The 18599-nt window shown below is 39.2% G+C and overlaps 1 protein-coding gene across 4 annotated transcripts; it reads right to left on the bottom strand.

The window, feature by feature from the left end:
- Positions 1–3206: 3206 nt before the first annotated feature.
- Positions 3207–13661, bottom strand: ZNF518A (zinc finger protein 518A). Of its 4 annotated transcripts, none has more exons than XM_030486419.1 (3): positions 13479–13661; positions 11372–11492; positions 3207–8898 (listed from the first exon to the last, which is right to left on the bottom strand). In XM_030486419.1, exon 3 carries the CDS (start codon positions 8778–8780, stop codon positions 4122–4124), a length of 4659 nt encoding a protein of 1552 aa, XP_030342279.1. In that variant the 5' UTR covers positions 8781–8898; positions 11372–11492; positions 13479–13661; the 3' UTR covers positions 3207–4121. The 4 variants fall into 4 exon arrangements, with proteins under 4 accessions (XP_030342279.1, XP_030342277.1, XP_030342280.1 ...); XM_030486417.1 differs by having other exon boundaries at positions 13531–13661; XM_030486420.1 differs by lacking the exon at positions 13479–13661 and adding an exon at positions 12743–13074.
- Between the last annotated feature and the right edge of the window lie 4938 nt (positions 13662–18599).

Below are 18599 nucleotides of genomic sequence, written 5' to 3'. Positions count from 1 at the left end.
AAACAGTTTTAGCTGGAGAAAGAGAAAGGCTTGAGCCTTTCAGGTATAGGATTGCACAAAGTTACCACTTTTAACATAGCATGCTCCATCCCTGAGTGCTAATTTTGCATTTTGCAAGGATATAAAACAAATTGCTGAAAGTGTTATAAATCCTAACACTATTGATCCAGCAGCCAACACAGAACCTAGGAAATGGTAACTCAGTGCAATCCTATACCTGAAACTTTTATCTTACAACTGCTGCAGTGCTAGCAGCTGCCACTAGTTAATGCTATATGGTGTTTCCACCAGGTAGCAAGTCTGACCTCTGACAAACACAGCAACCCACCTCTCCCTCCACATTTCTTTGATATTATCAGCTAATGTCTCTTCCATATAATTGTCAGCAACTGAACAGGGGGAAGGGGACAAAGAACTAAAAAATTGGCTTTAAAATTAAGTGTATTTTTGGCCTGAAAACACAGGGCAAAGTATCATATTTACTAATGTACAAAGGAGCAGAGTGTTGCCTGCCTACCTGATACAGAGAGTACAATGAATACTGCACATCATTCCTGACAATGTTGTTCCATGAAAGGAGTAAGAACTTGCATTTTCAAAGACCCAAGTGTTCAGACATGCAAGTTACAAAACTACATTCCTCCTTCAATCTAAACCACCAGCAGCAGGCAGAGATTCTTAGGAAGTGTTGTAAAAAAACATGTCTCATGACAACAGCTCTGGAACAAATACTGAACACAAGTTTTTTGTTAAAACACTGGAATTGCTCAGGAAGAGAAACCGTGACTTACTGCTGAATACACATCTTGCAAAGAATATACAGTGGACTAGGTTTTAGGACTCTTTAAGGCCACTTTACACAAACACATGAATACCGCACAAACACTTGTTGACCCTCCACTTGCACCTATTTCTGTATGTCCCAAAATACTATAACTAAGTTAAGGTTATAACCAAGTTAAGGTTTTCTTATCTTGCTATACACACAATGCTACAATCAATCTTAAAATATTATGGTTGCAAAGTCAAGCACTCAAAACCCTCTTCAAATCAGGCTACCTGTGCAAACTTAATTTGTCACATCAAATACATCCATTATAATACAAGCATTAAATATATGATCATTGACTATTTTTCAGTATGGATTTATGTATTTCACTTGGTTCATAGAATACTTCAGGGATAAATAATAGCTGTGTAATGAAAGACTGGTTTGTAGGGTATTTGTAAGATACACCTTTCCCATTTATAAAAGATGCTGAGAAATGTGCAAACAAACATTGCAGAAATCAGCCTGTGAAAAGGTAGCCTCATATTGTTAAAGCAGTTGAACATTTCATTGAAGAACTGTATATTGTCCCTGCACCACCCACTGCAATGCTGGTCAGATTGCTTAAGCCAAACTTTCTCCTGACGATCATTAATTGTGATCTTAATTTCATTGAAGTCTCACTTGAAATTCTTTGAAATCTGATCTGTATTAAGTGCCAAACTCTTAGGATCTCAAACAAAGCATTCTGGAAAAGCTCATAAGAAAAAAGGAATTATATATTCAGAACAGTGCTTGAGCAATATGTGCTAAATAATGCAAGGACAGAATTAAGGGTGGGGAAACAAAATATCCAATCACTGGTCAGGAGGGAACAACAATTCTCTGCACTGAATGAGACTGATGGTCACAGAAAAGTGACACATGACAATGAATTAAGATTATATAAAGCAACCTTATTTCAAAATTTCCTAGCTTTAAAATGTCCATTTTCACAGTACTGTTTAAAATTACCCAATTTATTGGAAAATAAGCTGGAGGGGAAAAAAATTCCAGTGACAGTTGTCACTCTCATGAGTCATCAATATAGAGAAACCCCCTAACGCTACACAGAACTTCCACCTTGGTGCTAAGTAAACTGAACAAAAATTGGTCATCTTTGCTGTAGTTCCACCAAATAGTCTTTATCAACAAACTTCACAGGTATTTCTCCCAAAGAAGACAATGGCAATGTCCAGAATTCAGGGGTTCAATTTCAGGATTTAGAAAGCAAGATGAAGCAACCAACAGATCCCTCTAGTCAAAAAAAGCTTAACACATTTTTGTGCTTTCTTCATGCTGTTTCTTTCCAACACACTTCCTCTCCACTACACTAGTCTTCTTCAAAGCTCCTAGCCAAAGTCATGTCAGAACTCAAGCCCATTGTACACCACAAAATTACCTGATTTTGGTACAGAACACACACCAACTGTATATTAATTCACCCAAACTACGCTGCCTGGATTGTCTCAGGTACTTCAGCTGACTCCCATACATAACTCACCAGCTACAAGGCTAGTGGGCATCTTCTTGCCAACAGACACATCAAGAAAGAAAAACATAGCTAGCTACTGAAGATACTGAAGAATTTTTAAAAAAATCATTTTCATTTTAACCCTCTTTAAAATGTAACATAAGTCAAATTCTGTTACTGGTGATATCCTTGTGATATCCATGGAAGACTTCCAATTGTTTCATTGGTAGCAAGTCAATCTTCACTTTCACCTTCTAGAAACAGTCACAGAGAACTACTCCTAGGTTTGCACACAATCTAGAACCTCAGAGATTTAAATGTCCCAGTCCTCCCCAAGTCCAGTTTTTCCACCAATGCTTTGGGAAGATGACTTACACATCTTAAGGTGTAATTTTCCAGTACTTGGGCAAAAGGTGCCGTATGGTAAGGGCACTCCCACTGAAGACTGGGTTTGTTAAAAATCTGGAGGACAAAGCCTCTAAACATAATAATTACTGTGGATAATAAGGACCTTCATATGTATACTCTCAGTCACCATGGCTAAGATCAGGTCTTCTGTTTACATACCCTCACATAAACGTTAAGAAACGTGAAGCATATTCTCCCTTCATCATTATCCCTAGAACTGTAAGTAGGAAGCAAGCAGGCTCCTAGAATATTACCCTACTGGCCAGTAAAAGAAGAGAGAAATAACTCAAGCCTTGGTTTTGCCCAACCCCTGGTACCATAGAAGGCAGTTCATCTGAATAAGCAATAGTAGAAAATACTATTTAGTCATTATGGGGAAAAATTACAACCACCTAGAATAAAACAGCAATGCAGTTACAGGTCTAAAATGGTGCTTTGCACTATACCATATCCTGGCCTTCCTATAGTTTGTGGCAGAGATGGTACAAAAGTATTTTCTATAAATGCTCACAGTCATAATCTGTAAACACAAGTTATAACAAATTTAATAGTGAGAGAGTCAATACAGATTAGGAATGTTCACCATTCTTAAACACCATATACATTATGAATATATATACTGTATCTTTTCAACTGATTCCATTCTCAGGCTCACCATATTACCACAATCGTAACATTTTATTAATTTATATGAAAAATACTTCACTAAGAAAGTAGACAAACTGCACAGAAATAGTACAAGTGTCATGTGCATAGCTTAAAGCATTCACATATGGCTTTGTTTAAATGAAACTACCGGGGAAATGGCCCTATATAGACCCATGGTTACACAGTTGACATAATGTAAACTGCTTCACATCTTTTAGGCACTTGCTAACAATAGTGTTCAATCCCTGAAAAACAAAATCAAAAGTTAACAAGTGAAAATAAAAAACTCCCAGGATAACAGCTGTGTGTAGTTGAAAAGATTTTAAAAACTATTTTTAGTAGTGCATGCACAGAACTGAAAAACTGGGGGGGGAGGGGCAATTTCTGTGCAAGAATTATAACAAATAACTGAAAGGTATAAAAATATTTACATGTTTAGGTTTTTTTAAATATATACAGAATAAAAGCCCTGAAAACTCATTCTATAGAATAAAAATATAGGACATGATAGTAGTAACAAAAAATAATATATTTTTATGGAATTGTATTTGCAGTTAGTTACAAGTTATCTAAACCACAAATCTCCTTGATCTGTCTCAAAGCTGATGGCAACAGAGAATCTGCTCTTCCTTTTAAAACACAAGCACTTTGCATCTTTTCTAAACTTCAGTTACAATACTGAAATACAAAACAAAATTACTTGTGTATCCTAGTTCAGTTGATTCTCTTTTTAAAAACATGTAATGTATGATATTTAGATTTTATTTTCTTCACTGGTCATCATTACATTAATGAATTCCAGTCTCGAGTAGCCTCCATCAAATGCCTCTGTCCATGTCCTACCCAATTATCCTGATTGTCAAATATTCTACCGCAAAACCAGCAGCTAAACTTAGCTTTCAAGGTATTATCAGAGGTAGTTTTTACAATCTGGTAATTGTTTTTGCTAGTCTTTTTCAGTGTCAATTTTAAGACAAATCTTTCTTTTACAGGGCTAATAGGTTTTACTGTCCTATGCCTCTTTTGAGAAAGATCATCAGTAGTTCTGTCCAAAGGATTGCAGAAAGCTGGCTGCAAAAGCGCTTCAATAGTTCTTTTTGACAATGAAACCTTAAGAACATGTCCCTTAAATTTAGCAATGGTTTTCATTACATTTACAACTTCAGGAACATCTGCATCAGGATGGTTAAGCACAACAACTGGTTGATTTCTCCGAGGGCATTTTACAAGCTGTTTAGAGTTAAAAGGAAGTAATTTCAAAGTCCTCACAGTTTCCTTCGATGCCCTCAGTTTGTAAGGGACACCTGATTCACTAACAACTTCAGCCTGACTCTTTTCTTTACACTTTCTGTGCAACATTACTTTTTTTCTTGGAGGTTCTGGGCAATTATCCTTACTTTTCCGTTTGAAATTCTTTTTTCTTTGCACACCCCCAGTTTCGGAACTTTTAGATCCAGTTCGTTTTAAATGAGGTTTTACTTTTGCAGTTCTGTTTCGGGTGCTCCATGTGGACTTCTGACTACCAAAGTTATTCCTGTTCCTAGCAGTACTCTCAAGAGAACCATTTTGCAACCATGACCCCGCAGACTTAGCAGAATAAACAGGTTCTACTGGAGGAACACAACATGCTGGGTTAGAGCTTGCCAAAGAGGCATCTGCTGGCATTAACCTACCTGGTAAGATTAAGGCATCATTAGAAGTAAGATTAGTTTGTTTCTGTGCTAGTGGAGGAGTAAGGGACTGCAAGTTATCCAACGGTAGTGAGGGCACCGAGTTGCTTCCTGACTGAGTGGTATCAGTCAGTGTATCTGAAGTCTTAATTTTCAGCAAAAGCTTTTGTTGCATGGCTCGAGTTTTCTTTGGTTGACAATTTTGATAATGAGCATTGTCCTGAAAAACACTATGTTTATGAACTACAGGCTTGTTTGGTGTCACACATTTCAAAAGAACTGCCTGCTGTACATCAGGCAAAAGTGCATAAACATGTTGTTTCTGTTTAATTTCCTGTTGGTTTACTGACTCCAAGGAACAACTGACAGATTCCTGATGCTCTGGTAACACCTTCACAGAAGAAATGCCTCTCAGAGTTGACTCCGATGAGTCTGTAATTACAAGAGGTCCTTTGAATGGCATGCTACTCAATGAGTCATTTGCTGTACTACATGCTCTCCCATTACAGGAACTTCTGATGCTTCTGAAACTGGCATTTTTCCCCTCCACTTTTGAAGCTGGCATGGTTATTTTACCATATTCTCCGGATGCAACTCTCCCTAAAACCTGAGAACTATCACTAGGTACATTTGCAACTGTTCCAATTGCCCTGCTAAAAGTCAAGATCATTCCAGGTCCCTTATTTAAAACAAAAGATGCTGGTACACCTTTAGTCACATGCCCATCTGACGAACTGGTTGACGGAAGAGATTTTCCTGAAACCACCCGTAGTCCAGGCTGGTTAGCAAGGTGCAAAGGAACAAAAAATCTCGATGTAGGGGTCTGAACTAAAAGGGGTTTCTTCTGTTCCTGAAGAACTGGCGACAAGCTGCGAGGATTTGGGGTTGTAGACAGTATTTTATCTTTTCCTAATTGCTGTGTTACAACTGTATCTGTAGGAGTTTTAAGCAATGTAACAGCACCTGAAGTTCTGGATAATTTATCCATTCCCTGCGAAGCATATGATGTTCTGGGTGTCTGTTTTTCTCTCCCACAATGCGTACCTTCATTTGTGCTACACCTTGTGTTCAACTCTCTCTTATATAAATGAAAGTCTACATTAGGAGGAGGCCTCTGAAAACCAGATGAAATTGCAGAGCTTTTTAAATGAGTAAAGGTTTTACTCCCCGTCTCGTGACCAGAAAGCAGCTTGTCAGAATGAAGTTTTATGCAGTTATTTGATTTGCTGTGGCATTCTTGCTGAGTAGTTGCTTTCACTTTTAACACATCTTGCAGTAACTGGTTTATTTCAGGCGATAAATAATTAGCTGCCTGTTCACTCTGCAATGAGAAAACAGATGTGATTTTAGGCATTAAGACTGAGTTAACACAATCAGAGGCATTTTCTTGGAATTTCTCAGCTACGTTCTCAAAGCCTTGACAGTTGTTAGCATCCAAATACTGCTGGCCATTATGCTGGTCCTCCATAAAACACTCGCTGTCAACAACACATTTAGATTGGCTTTTAGAAGACACAGAGTTATTCTTAGTGTTTATGTGTCCATAAGTTTTATTAATATTTGATTGGATTGATACAGCTTTCTCTGGTTTTAAGCCTTTCATTGACTCTGAATATGAAGATGCAGATTTACTTTTACTCTTCTGGAAAGGAAGTGTTTTGCTATATATAAATTCTTTGTATCTGTCTTCTGCTGACATCCAAATGCTACATGGATCATCTGAAGTGTCCATTTTGGAATAGTTGTGAAAAGACAGCAATCCTTCATTAGAAGAATCCACTGAATTTGAATAATAGAGATTGTTAGTTCCATTACTATTATTCAGGCCACCATTTTGTATTTTCAGTTTAGGAAAGAAGGGCATTTTCATAGGGTCATACTGAAGCATATTTGTTATAGTGGGTGGCAATACCTGAGGGTGATTTGGAGGACTATAGCTTCCCCACGAGATATTACTTCGAGTTCCAACTTTTGTCACCTCACCACATGGAGGTACAGTTGAGCCCAACTTCATTGGCAAATAATTCATACTTTTTCCTACAGCTACATTAGAAGGTGCTACAGCTTGAGAAACACTCCTATCATACAATAAGGAGTTACTTTGTTTTCCCACTTTTGTTTTTCCTGAATGAGGAGCAGAACAAGAAAATGGAGGGGGGGTTAATGGGTGAACAGAATTGTTCTTTAAGGTTGACTGATCAGTTACATGTGGTATAGCACCGGAAGACAAGCCACAGGGATCAGCAGTCTGTAGCAAAGGAGTCGTAGACCCATCTTTAATAGGATCAGCTTTCTGACCCAACAAATGTACATTTTGCTTACTCGTAGGTAACAACTTTATAACAATATGTTGTTTTCCATCTACCATTTTAAATCCCATAAATTTAGCACTGTAATTTGCTGGAACAGATATTTTATTGTTTTTTACCATCAATACCGTTGGCCCATGAACAGCATTTTTCAATAATCCTAGGCCGTAACTTGAGCCATCATCTGTTTTATTATATTGTGCAGTAGTAGCAGAGAACATTCCACCCGTGAAATTATGCTTTCTTGTATACATAATTTGATCTTTTTCTTCATTTGCTTCCACACCTCTCATACACTGGTTCAGCTCCTCGGCTTTTGTTTGAATTTTATTCACACTTCTTAGCACTTGTGCATTGCTTTCTCCAGTTTTGTCACTTTCACTGCTTATTTTTTTCCGTCTCCAGAGTGGTTTTTTTGATGCTCCCATTTTATACCTTCTTAACACAAGCTTCAGTCCTTCTGGAGTCTTCACTATTCTTTTTTCACATTTCTCCTTTTCCAGTTTTTCTTTTGCATATAAGTGGTCTCTGTGCAAAGCTATGATGTGTTTTAAGAGATAATCTTTCCGAGGTGTCCTGTAACTGCAATACTGACAACCAAAAGGAAACATTCTGGTATGAACAAGATGATGTTCCTGGAACTCCTCTTTTGTAAAGCTTATGTGATGACATTCTCCACATTTATATGGAATCTCATTATGTCTGTGAATGTGCTGAACAAACGTGCCCACATCCCGGGTAGAAAACCCACATTTTTCACATTGAAAGTGACCATTTGCACAATGCTTTGATGTGAAGTGTTTTGTCAAATCCAACAAAGTGTACATATGCTCATCATTACAGAGCTCACATTTTACTAAAGTGCTACGATGGGTGCGTCTATGCTGTTTAAATGACTGGAAGTCATTGGCCGAGAAGTTACACATCTCACAAGGATACAAAGGCAACTCGCCATAGTGTAACAGCTGAAAATGTTTCTGCAGATCATTTGGGCTGTATCTGATGTTATCCTTGCACTTCGTACAAGTGAAATTCAGTATCTTTGCTGTAGTTTTCAACCCTTCTTCAAATTGCACTTCTGGTTTATTTTGCAAGTGGCTTCCCTCTGAACAGTTGGGATTGCTTCCGTTTATTTTCTCTAGACTTAAGGACTTCCTTGCAGTTTGCTGCTTACACTGAAAGAGTCTTCTAAATCTTTCAACTTCATGTTTCAGCAATATTTCATTTGGAATGTTCACCTTGGGTAAATCAATTTTCACATTTTTTAGTTCATAAGCAACATTGACATCTAAAATTGCTGGTTGAGTTATCATACTTAAAGGATCGTTCACCAAATGATCCTTTTTTTTCAAATGATCTGCTTTTTCCAAAGTAGTATCTGTAGAAAAATTCTTCACAGCATTAGGTTTTAACAAAAAAATCTGCTTTTTATCACAAAAAAACTGTTCCTTTTCTGATGGCATGATTTTAGGTTTTCCTTTTCTTTAAATGATTTCTTGAGATTAGACTTAGTTCCTGCAGCAAAAAAGACTACTGTGCCGAGTTATTCTCAAGGTTCTGGAACTTCCCCATTTCATTCTCCTGAAATTAGAAAACAAACAAAGTATTACTTTTAAAACTAATGGAATTAGAACACCCATTACAATTCATTAGTAAATACATGCCAATCTTGGAAGTTGTTGATTTTTACAATGGCATTTGAGATAAAAAAGGATGAGGCAAAAAAGAGACATTTCACTGTAACCTTTGTTTGTGTTTGGAGGGGGGTTCTTTATTGGTTTGTTGTTTGCAGAGGGTGTCCACAAAATATACATAAATCTTGAAAAAACAAGCTTTAAAGAACGACATCTACTGAAAGATTAACACGTTGAAATTCTAGGCCATCAAATTTGGGGTTTCTCCCACCAGGGCAGCCTGTAAGCTTAAGAAATCACGAGAGCTGCTTTTTAAAAATTAAACTAGCATTTATTACGTATTCAGGATCTCAAGCAAATATAAACACTCTACCTCCTCTGTGACATGCATCACTAACTGAACCTAGCTGAAATACTAAAAACAAGCCAAATTCAGCAGGAGTTGACATTTTTATTACTCATGTTTGCTATTCTATTAGTAGCTAACTATTGTGCTTAAAAACAAAACGCAAAAAATAATCTGACAAAATATCTACTTCGCTAATGAGACATTACCATTATCAACACCAGAAAACCCACCACACTCTTCTACAATGAATTTTCCACATGCCCTACCTTTAGTATCACACAAGTCTGAAGTGGTCAACAGATATAAGTTAACTCTGGTTTCTCACCATGTATTCCTGGGTATAGGTTAATCTTTTCAGAACAAGTGCACGACTGACAACAGTACTCCTCTATGGACTAAGAGGCTCAAATAGGTATGGTGAGCATTATTGTCTTGCTCCAGACTTAATGTCAGTGTTTCCATAACAGGCTACACTCATAATTTCTAGCAGCTCAAGTCTATGCTTGAACAACACTCCCACATGTCAACATAAAACCAACAGAAATCGAACAGCAGTGAAAATCACTTGGATTTTGAAAAGTGAAACTGAAAATTAAGAACTGTTTCTACACTACTATATAACACTTTTTACTAAAAAGTTTTTCCATAGTAGAAATCAGTGTCACTTTCCCCTTTACTAGCAAGTTAGTAAAGTGTTAGCTGAAATCTGATCAGCAGCTCTCTCTCCACTATTCTCCTGCCCACCCTGAAGCAACACAGACTTGGAACTCATTAGATCATCCCATTTATTCACATTCAAACTGAAAGAATGATCACATCCTCTCCCCTCATTGTGATGAAGTGCAAGAGCTCCAGGCCATCATAAGTATCACCACTAAGGTCTTCCAAATATTTCGCATAGTCCTGTGAGAAGGAAGCATCTAACACTAGACATGTAAATACCTGACAAAGAAAATGGAGACTGAAAAATTTTCAAGGCCACGTTCATGTGTCAGATAGCAAGGAAAGCATATTCCTTTTAAGCATATGCTTTATTGCATTCCTTTGGAAAATATATTGGCATTTCTGCACAAGCCAAAACAGACTTTGATATTTTATAGAGACTCCAATATTACATAAATTCCTCCAGGGAAGTGGTGGACTCCCCAGCACTGGATTCAGCTGGACAGGGTGCTGGGCCATCTAGTTTGTATCATGCTTTGCCAAGAAAGTTGGACCAGATGATTCCTGAGGTCCCTTCCAACCTGGTATTCTATGATTCTATGATGATTCTATGAACTGTGTGCTCCAGCTATGAGACATGCAAGACATCTGACATTCAACCCTGGCCTCAAAAAACTAAGCAAGCAAGCAAACAAACCAACAGCACCACAAACCACACACACATACACGCACACACTCACTCCTTGGGAATCTTTCGAAACTAAAACACTTCAGAAGGGCACAAATCTATGTTACATTCCATTTTCACCAAGAGTACTCTATTGTAATGCTTTCTCTTGTCAATAGCAAATCCCTTATTTGAACAGGAGCAAGCTGAATCCCCACATAAAAGAATAAGTAACTAGAACTTGTTTGCTTCAAGAACTTTTTTAACACACAGATGCAACATATGAAGATTACAGGTTGCATGTACATATATTACAGATTCGTAGAATGGATGGTAGCTGCCTATCATTCAGGTTAAAATATCATACTGTCAAATACTGAAACCTGAAATATGTACGCAGTTAACACTATAAAAAACAGAACTGGATCAACTGTTAGAGTGAACAAGCCTCAGACTTTTAATATGAGGCCAATGTGGTGCAACTGGGCAACATTTCACTAAAACGCTTATGTTTGGCAAAGAGTCTCAGTGGGGTATATTCAAACCTGGTAAGAGATCTCCTTTAACTAATTAACCACACAAATTACAATTTATACCTGTTATTATGGGTAGCTTGCAACTATCGACAAGCACCTGCAGCAAAACGAATTAAAATAGTTATTAGAAATAACTAGCAAAAAATAAAATAAAAATCATAGGGATCTTTAAAATGTACATTACCAAAGAAGAAACCAGACTTACACATTAAGAAAAGACTTGACTTCAACTCTTCAGCCTTTTTAACGTTTTTCCACATACACAGAAGAGGTAAATATGTAAGACTCGGAGAAGGCCACAGTCAGGAGAAATACTGAAAAAATGTCTGGAAACAAAAGGAAAGAATAAGCTGAAAAGCACAAATCCTTTTCATTTTTATATTATGCACATTTTTAATACATTCGAGACAGAAAAACTGTAAATACAAACTATGTTCTCTCTCAAAGGACACCATCAAATACAATCCAGATTCTAAATTTCATAGAGTTAATGGATAGGATTAAAAATCACTGGCAAACTCCTCCTATTTTAACCTTAGCTTTGTCACTATATCTCAGGCATTCATAACTGGTAAGCATAAACTTAAAACCAAGACAGAAAGTAGTAACTGGTACCTCAAAATGGTACTTGGACTCAAAATACACTTAAATAAAAATTGTTATAACTTCTATAGCAAAGACCTAATTATAACTTTCTAGAAAGTTTTGCAGAAGCTTGGGAGGTGGAATATTACATTAAATCAAATATTTGAAACGAGTAAGTAGATTATAAAGCAGATGCAGTGAATACAAACCCTGAAAATACAAAAGCATGCACCACAGTTAACTCTCAAAAAAAATACCAAAAAACAAAAAAAAAAAAAAACCCAGACAGACCAAAACACTAAGCACAAGCATAAGTAACCACTGAGGCTCTAAGCCTTAATTTTCTTCCCCCAAATATGCTCCAATATGTCCAATATGTTTAAAAAAGCACACATGGAGAAAAAAGTTTTAGCTACATACTTTAGTGAGAAATGAGAGGTAGGAGTAAGGCACTCTTAAGTTAGTTATTTTTTCCTTTTTTTTTTTTTTTCATTTAGAAGAGGAAAAAAAATTAATCAAAACCCCCATATAATTCCATATACACGCCCAGGCAGGCAGCATTTTGAAGATTTCTATAAAAATTGTCTACACTTATTTAATTTTTACCAAAAAAAAAAAAAAAAAAAAAAAAAAAAAAAAAAACACACCCAAACCAAACTATACTAAATTATTACCTATGCTCGTCCCACCCTACGTGTCTGCAAACCCAGAGTGGTGCCTTCATCTCTACAAAGACGCGGACACATGCAGGAAGTTACAGAACTAGATCGTCAGAAACCCACAGAGCCGGAGCTTCTGGCGCTCAGATAGAATCTATCTGACGCAGCAAAACGCTACTTTTGCAAAAATAAAACATAAAGTAAAAAAACAAAAAGTACCAAATCAATCTCAAAGCTAACGAACACGGACACCCATACCACACAGACAACTTGCCGTTCACGAAAACGGCAGCTCACGGCTCCAGTGACACACGGTCACTGCTACAACCTACCCACAGACAGCCGAATCCTCAGCCCACACCTGCGATGCCGGGTGCGCTGCCCGGCTCCCCAGCCGGGGCTCCCGGCCCCGCCGCTAACGAGCAGTGGTCCCACGGGCGCTGCCGGCGTTTGCCGAGGGGCCGGGCCAGGGTGCGGGCTGTGCCCCCGTCCCCGGGAGGTGGACGCAGGGAAGCGCAGGGACAAAACGCGAAACGGCCGGTGACGCCGAACCGGCGGGGGAGCCCCCGGGGCTACCACCGCCTCAGGGCGGCGCCATGGGCTCCACCCGACCTCGGCGGCAGCACCAGGCGCTCCCCGAAATTAGGGTGGGGGCGAGCGGGGCGCCTGCTCTTCCCAGGTCCTCCGTGGAAGGCACCCGGTTCCCCGGACAGCCCCGGCGGACAGCGCCGTCGCTGCCCCCACCCCGCCCTCCGTGGGGCGCCCACACGGCCCCGGGGGTGCCGCGACACCTCGCCCGTCCGCGCGTAGCCCGGCGGAGGGATACGGCACCACAGCCACCCGGGCACCGGCCACAAGGCACTGTCGCCCGCTCCCCGCCGCGGCTGGGCAGTGCCCACGGTCCCCGGCCGCCGCGCCGCCAGCTCCGGCCACCCCCACGAACTTGGGAGGCAGGGTGCACGGACTACTTAACAGCTCAGCCCTACCACGGGGCGACTTCCTGCCCCGCCGCGGCTGGCACTCCTGCCCGCTCCTCTCGGCTGCAGCCCGCGCCGGGCCCCCGCCTACCGCACGGCGCGGGGATCCCCCTTCTCCAGCCGGTGCCGCTCGGCAGAGTTACCTCGCCATAGGCCGTCGAGTCGCTGTTGGCGGCCATAACAGCTTCCATCCGGGGACTGTGGGGCTGCGAGCCCGGCGGCAGGGACGGCCGCGGCGGAGGGATACGCGTTCACCTGGGGAGACGGACGGAGGCCGACGAGGTCCAGGGCAGGGGAGTGCGCGGGGTGGGAGGAGGGCGGGGCCGGCCCCCTGGGTGGGCGAGGCGGCGGCAGCAGTGACAGACCGCGCTGCGGCCTCGTTCCTTTTCCTCTTCCTCGTCGTCCTTCCTCCGCCGCTGGGATGTGGCTGCGGGTGGGAGGAGGGCATGACGCCAAGCCAAGGCCTCCCGCACCCCTTCCCCGGGGCCGCCGCGGCCTGGCGCCGGCTAAGGCCTATTGCCGGGCGAAGAGCCTAACGCCGGGCCTGGGCCACATGGCACAAACACGGGTACAGCGTGGCCACACCGGCCGTCGTTACCTTTCCATGGTTCTGTGCTTCCCTGCTTCCCCCGCCCCCGGTGTGTGCGGTCCAGTGGCCGTTAATGGCGCTGTCGGGTAGAGCCAATGGCCCATCATAGAACATAGCCCCTCGCCTAGGGGGTTGTGGTCCTGAAACTGATGAGCTGCGTAGACGCAACATGCAGGGGGTATCTGTGGAAGATGGCAGCAATGAAAGCGTTCAGAACGCTTCCCGTGGATTACATTGGTTCGTGTGTATTCACACGCTCAAAACAACAAAAATAAGAGCTGAAAATCTCTACAAATTAAAGGCTTGCCTTGTTAGAGTATCAAGTATCATTGCTGCCTAGAAGAGGGATACACTACGCTTGTCAGTAGTGGCATGCTCTTCACTTTTGTGCCAAGTTTCAATGCACGTGGAAGATCACCAGAAGTAAGATTGCCAAAGAGTATGAAGGCACATGAGAAGTAGGAAATACAAACGTACCGTGGCCAAAAAAAGGGGTAAACGTCCATGGCAAAGAGAGACTGTAAAGAGAAATTGTGAATGAAGAGGTCATTGAAAAGGAGAGCCTCTCTCCACTTACAAAATAGCATTCAATAATCAAAGGCAAAGAGGAGAAAGATTTAAGTTCCCAAAGGAAAAAGCTTAAGCTAACTCAGGAGCAATTTAACTGATCAATTCAGCTAACTTTTTCTCCAGAAACCTTGTTACATCTTAAAGTTGCAACAAAGTTTAAAACATAGACTTTTTACTCATGTTTAAATTTGATATTGAGGACCTTTACTGTCTTTGAATGTGTGTGTGCATGTCATAAGGATCCATTAAACACGATCATATTTTTAATTCCTTGTTCAAACTGACATCTCTTATTTCTCTTGTGTCCTGCACTGTAAAAGAAAATTAATAGAAGTCATTTTGGGATGGGTTTTTTGGCCCTAAAGAATATTTTCAAGAAAAGAATTATCGATAGTTTTGCTCCACCCAAATCAAACAATCTGTGCCAAAAGCAAGCAGAGAAATGTACTTTTTTGCACGCAAATCTTCAAATTCTCCTGGCTTCAAATTCATTATGTTTTTCTAAATGGTTAGAAGTGGAGATTGTACAAACATACCCATAGTGTTTTGGAGAATCTGAAAACTAACTACAACTGAAGAACAAAAAAAGAGAAACAGCATATCTGGCTGCAGCCCTAAAGTCAGTAAAGATAACAGAAAATAATTAGCCATGAAAATCATCAGTCTAACAAGCAGCTACAGTATCGGATTTGTGTTAGAATGCTAGTGTTCCTAACCTGAAATTAAAATCTACATCATATTGTCAACTATTCGTCCCAACAAATTTGTGTATAAAGATAGAAGCGAATATTTTATCTGTATTTTTTACCACTTCATAATGCAAATTTAGAACACATATGGATGTCAAGCACAACAGAGAAAAAGAAAACCTGTGGGATAACACCAAGAGAAAGAAAGAAGAAAGGCTAACATCTAATTTATCATATACATTGAGATTCTTTGTAGCACAGGAGAAATCCAAAAAGACAACGTCAAAACACATGATACTAACAATAAATTTGTATTGGGATTAAGATTTGTATAGGAATATATGAAGAAAAAAAAAAAAAAAGGTGGGAATCCCACAATCCCATGAAAAATGACAATAAGCAAACCCACCAGAAAGGTTGACATTGTATAGTAGCCTCTCCCAAAATTCAATAAATAGCTCTCCAGTCATGAGAGTCAGTATCCACAAAAATGCTCCCCAAAACGTATAAGTAATAGTCTACAATCTTCCCATTTTGCAGTACTAGGAACCCCTTACGAACTCTGCTGCCTCAAAGATCTTTTTGAATCCACGCACTCACCGCTGAATAGAGGACCAATGAATGCAACAACTGCCATCCTACCATGGTCAGAGTAGAAACTAAACCAAAAGCCATTAAGGAAACCCAAGTAAGACCAGAGTCTTCTCAAGTGGCTCAGAAGCGAGTGCACAGAACTGGAGAGAGTGCATGTTTTCTGAGTATCCTGATGCTGGCAGCTGACCCCCATTTGGCATCAAGCATGAACTGAGATGAAGCGCATGCATGTAAACTTAGATATTTTTAAGTACTAGAATACGATTTCTTTAAAGTGGCATCACACACTGTTCTATTTCAAGGCTCTTTCCAGGATCAATGAATGTTGCATGAGGACTAGAATATCTTTGTATTCTTTCTCATGAAGACAGATCACACATGATGTATATGGATAGGCACAGTATGTACATATCACTCTTAAATTCCCACATTCTTAAAAATCAAGGACTGAATCCACATAATACTTCAGTCCTTCATTCTTTTTCAAAAGATAAATTGAATTTGGTCCACTTTACTATTTGAGATCCTGTGAAAAAGATGTTCAACTGTAAGAAAGTCTATATTCTGTGAAACATGAAATATCCCACAGCAGTTCTTACTTTTCACCCCTAAAAATGGCTCTGACATCTGCAGTAACTTTGGCTATTGTCTTAAGAAACATATGTAAACTGTGTAGTATCTTGAAAGCTTTAAAGGTACTTGTACTGTTCCAGTGCTGATTATATCACATTATTCTGTGCATCTGAAATAGCAAACAATGACAGGACTTCCCATTACATATGTCATTAGTGTTAGTGTGTTATAATCTGGTAAGGCAAGTAAGTGTAAATAAATAGCCTTCATAATCTGATTTTCATTATTGTTGCTGTTAGTTCTGTATATATGATGTTTTAAAATTGAAAACTCAATGCTTTCCTCAAATAGATGGGTGTCTCACAAACAAAAGGAGTACTGCATCTCTGGTTTCATTTAGATATCCAGCTTAGTTATGGATAGTGGGGTAGATTGGATCAATTTATTGCATAATCTGCTGGACTGTTAGAAATGACTTCTATTAGAAATGAATCTATAGGAAATTGGGACTGACATGAGGATTTTCTCAGAAATTCTCTGGGGGGAAAATAAAAAGATAATTTAATTTTTGAAAGTCAGTGCTAAGGCAAATTCCAAGCACAGGTGATTGAATGAAGCTAAGGAACTCTTAATTTTTTAAAGAAAATCACTTCTTTTTCATGTGAAGTTGCTCATGAATTTGCCTGAAATCACTGAATTCGATCACAGACATGAAAGAGCTTCTTCCTGAGTTAGAAAAAATAATGAAGTATTACTATTAGCATGTTCCATTTTATATTACAAATTGGAAATACCTGGCTGAAAGTGAAAACATTATTTCAGTTAGTTCATTTATGAGTTAGTCACATTTGTTGATATGTGTAGGAAAACCAGCCAAATCTCAAATATTTTTTTGATCTATGACAACTTTAATCTTGTTTCTCTTCCATTTTTTGTTCAGTCTAACATGAATTTAAATTAGCTTCTGTTTCTACAGATGTTACCAATGCTGTAGATGTTTTCTTTTGAACTTTTATTCCTACAATTTTAATAGTTATGGTTTAGATAGCTCCAAGACTAATTGGCACCATGGAATCCACAAAGAAAAATTACTGACTTCTTTCGCTATTTCACACTGTAGATTTGCAGGTAAAGCCATAATGAGAATTCGGTGATGTTCTGATATTAATGATACCATTAAGTGTCAGCATTAATAGTGATATGTTTACAAGATAATATATTGTGAAAAGAAAGCCTTACCATTATGCATTTCTACTATTTTGACTAATGAAACAAAACCAGGCTATTTACCCTAAAAAAAATAGAGAGTCAAAATTAAGATGTTTATTTTACCTTTACAGTGATGTATAGGCAACCATACATTGCAAAATACTTGATCATCAGAGCCAATAATCTAATGTATCAGGAACCAGTTAAAAAAGCAATTTTCTTATTTTCACAGTGTACTGGTGTTTTATTTCAGAGAAAGAAATATGGGACTTCTCTTAAGGTCGTGAAGCAGCTCATTCATCTAAGCATTGTTTGAAGTACACTGTACTTTGTGAAAGAAATTAAGTCTGCCTAGCCAATGTATTATTTATTTTGGTGACTAGCACAGTTCGGAGCTTTTTGTAAGCAGATCGATATGGAAATAATAGATTAGAAGAATGAATTCAAAAGGCCCCACCAAAAAGCTTTTCTGTAAGAACACCTTCGTAAATGAAGCGTATCAGTAGATGAAGAATAATACAGAAAGTCAAGTTAGCATCTTTAAAGAGGTGAGCTGGTATGGAACAGGATAAAATAGATGTATTTTCTTTTAATCCTCCATTTATACTGTGTTGTTTATCTGTAAGATTACACACTCTACTTAAAAGTCATTACAAGAATTTGAAACAACCATCTAGCAATAAGATTGCTTGACTAAGGCTTTTTGTTGGTATCACAACAGATTTTTTCTAACTCCTGTGAACCAGATATTCTTGAAAGAAATAGCAGAGGCATCTCAATCTTTTTCACTTTCAGTTAAAAGACTGTCCTCCTAGGCAGTTTGCCTGCCAAGGCTAAATAACATCTGACAATTCCTAAACTTAATTTTCATTCGTCTAAGTATGTTTAGTCACTGGTTCCTTCCTTCATGGATCTCCAGCCTCTGCTACCTGTGATATTACTCACTCAGTTGTAACACGAAGACATCTCTTTTTATATGCTTTTCATG

The sequence above is a fragment of the Strigops habroptila genome, chromosome 5 (genome assembly GCF_004027225.2).
Source record: "Strigops habroptila isolate Jane chromosome 5, bStrHab1.2.pri, whole genome shotgun sequence".
In the NCBI taxonomy this organism is placed as follows: domain Eukaryota; kingdom Metazoa; phylum Chordata; class Aves; order Psittaciformes; family Psittacidae; genus Strigops; species Strigops habroptila.
Note: the sequence above shows the minus strand (reverse complement) of the source record. Positions and strands in the feature narration are given on the sequence as shown.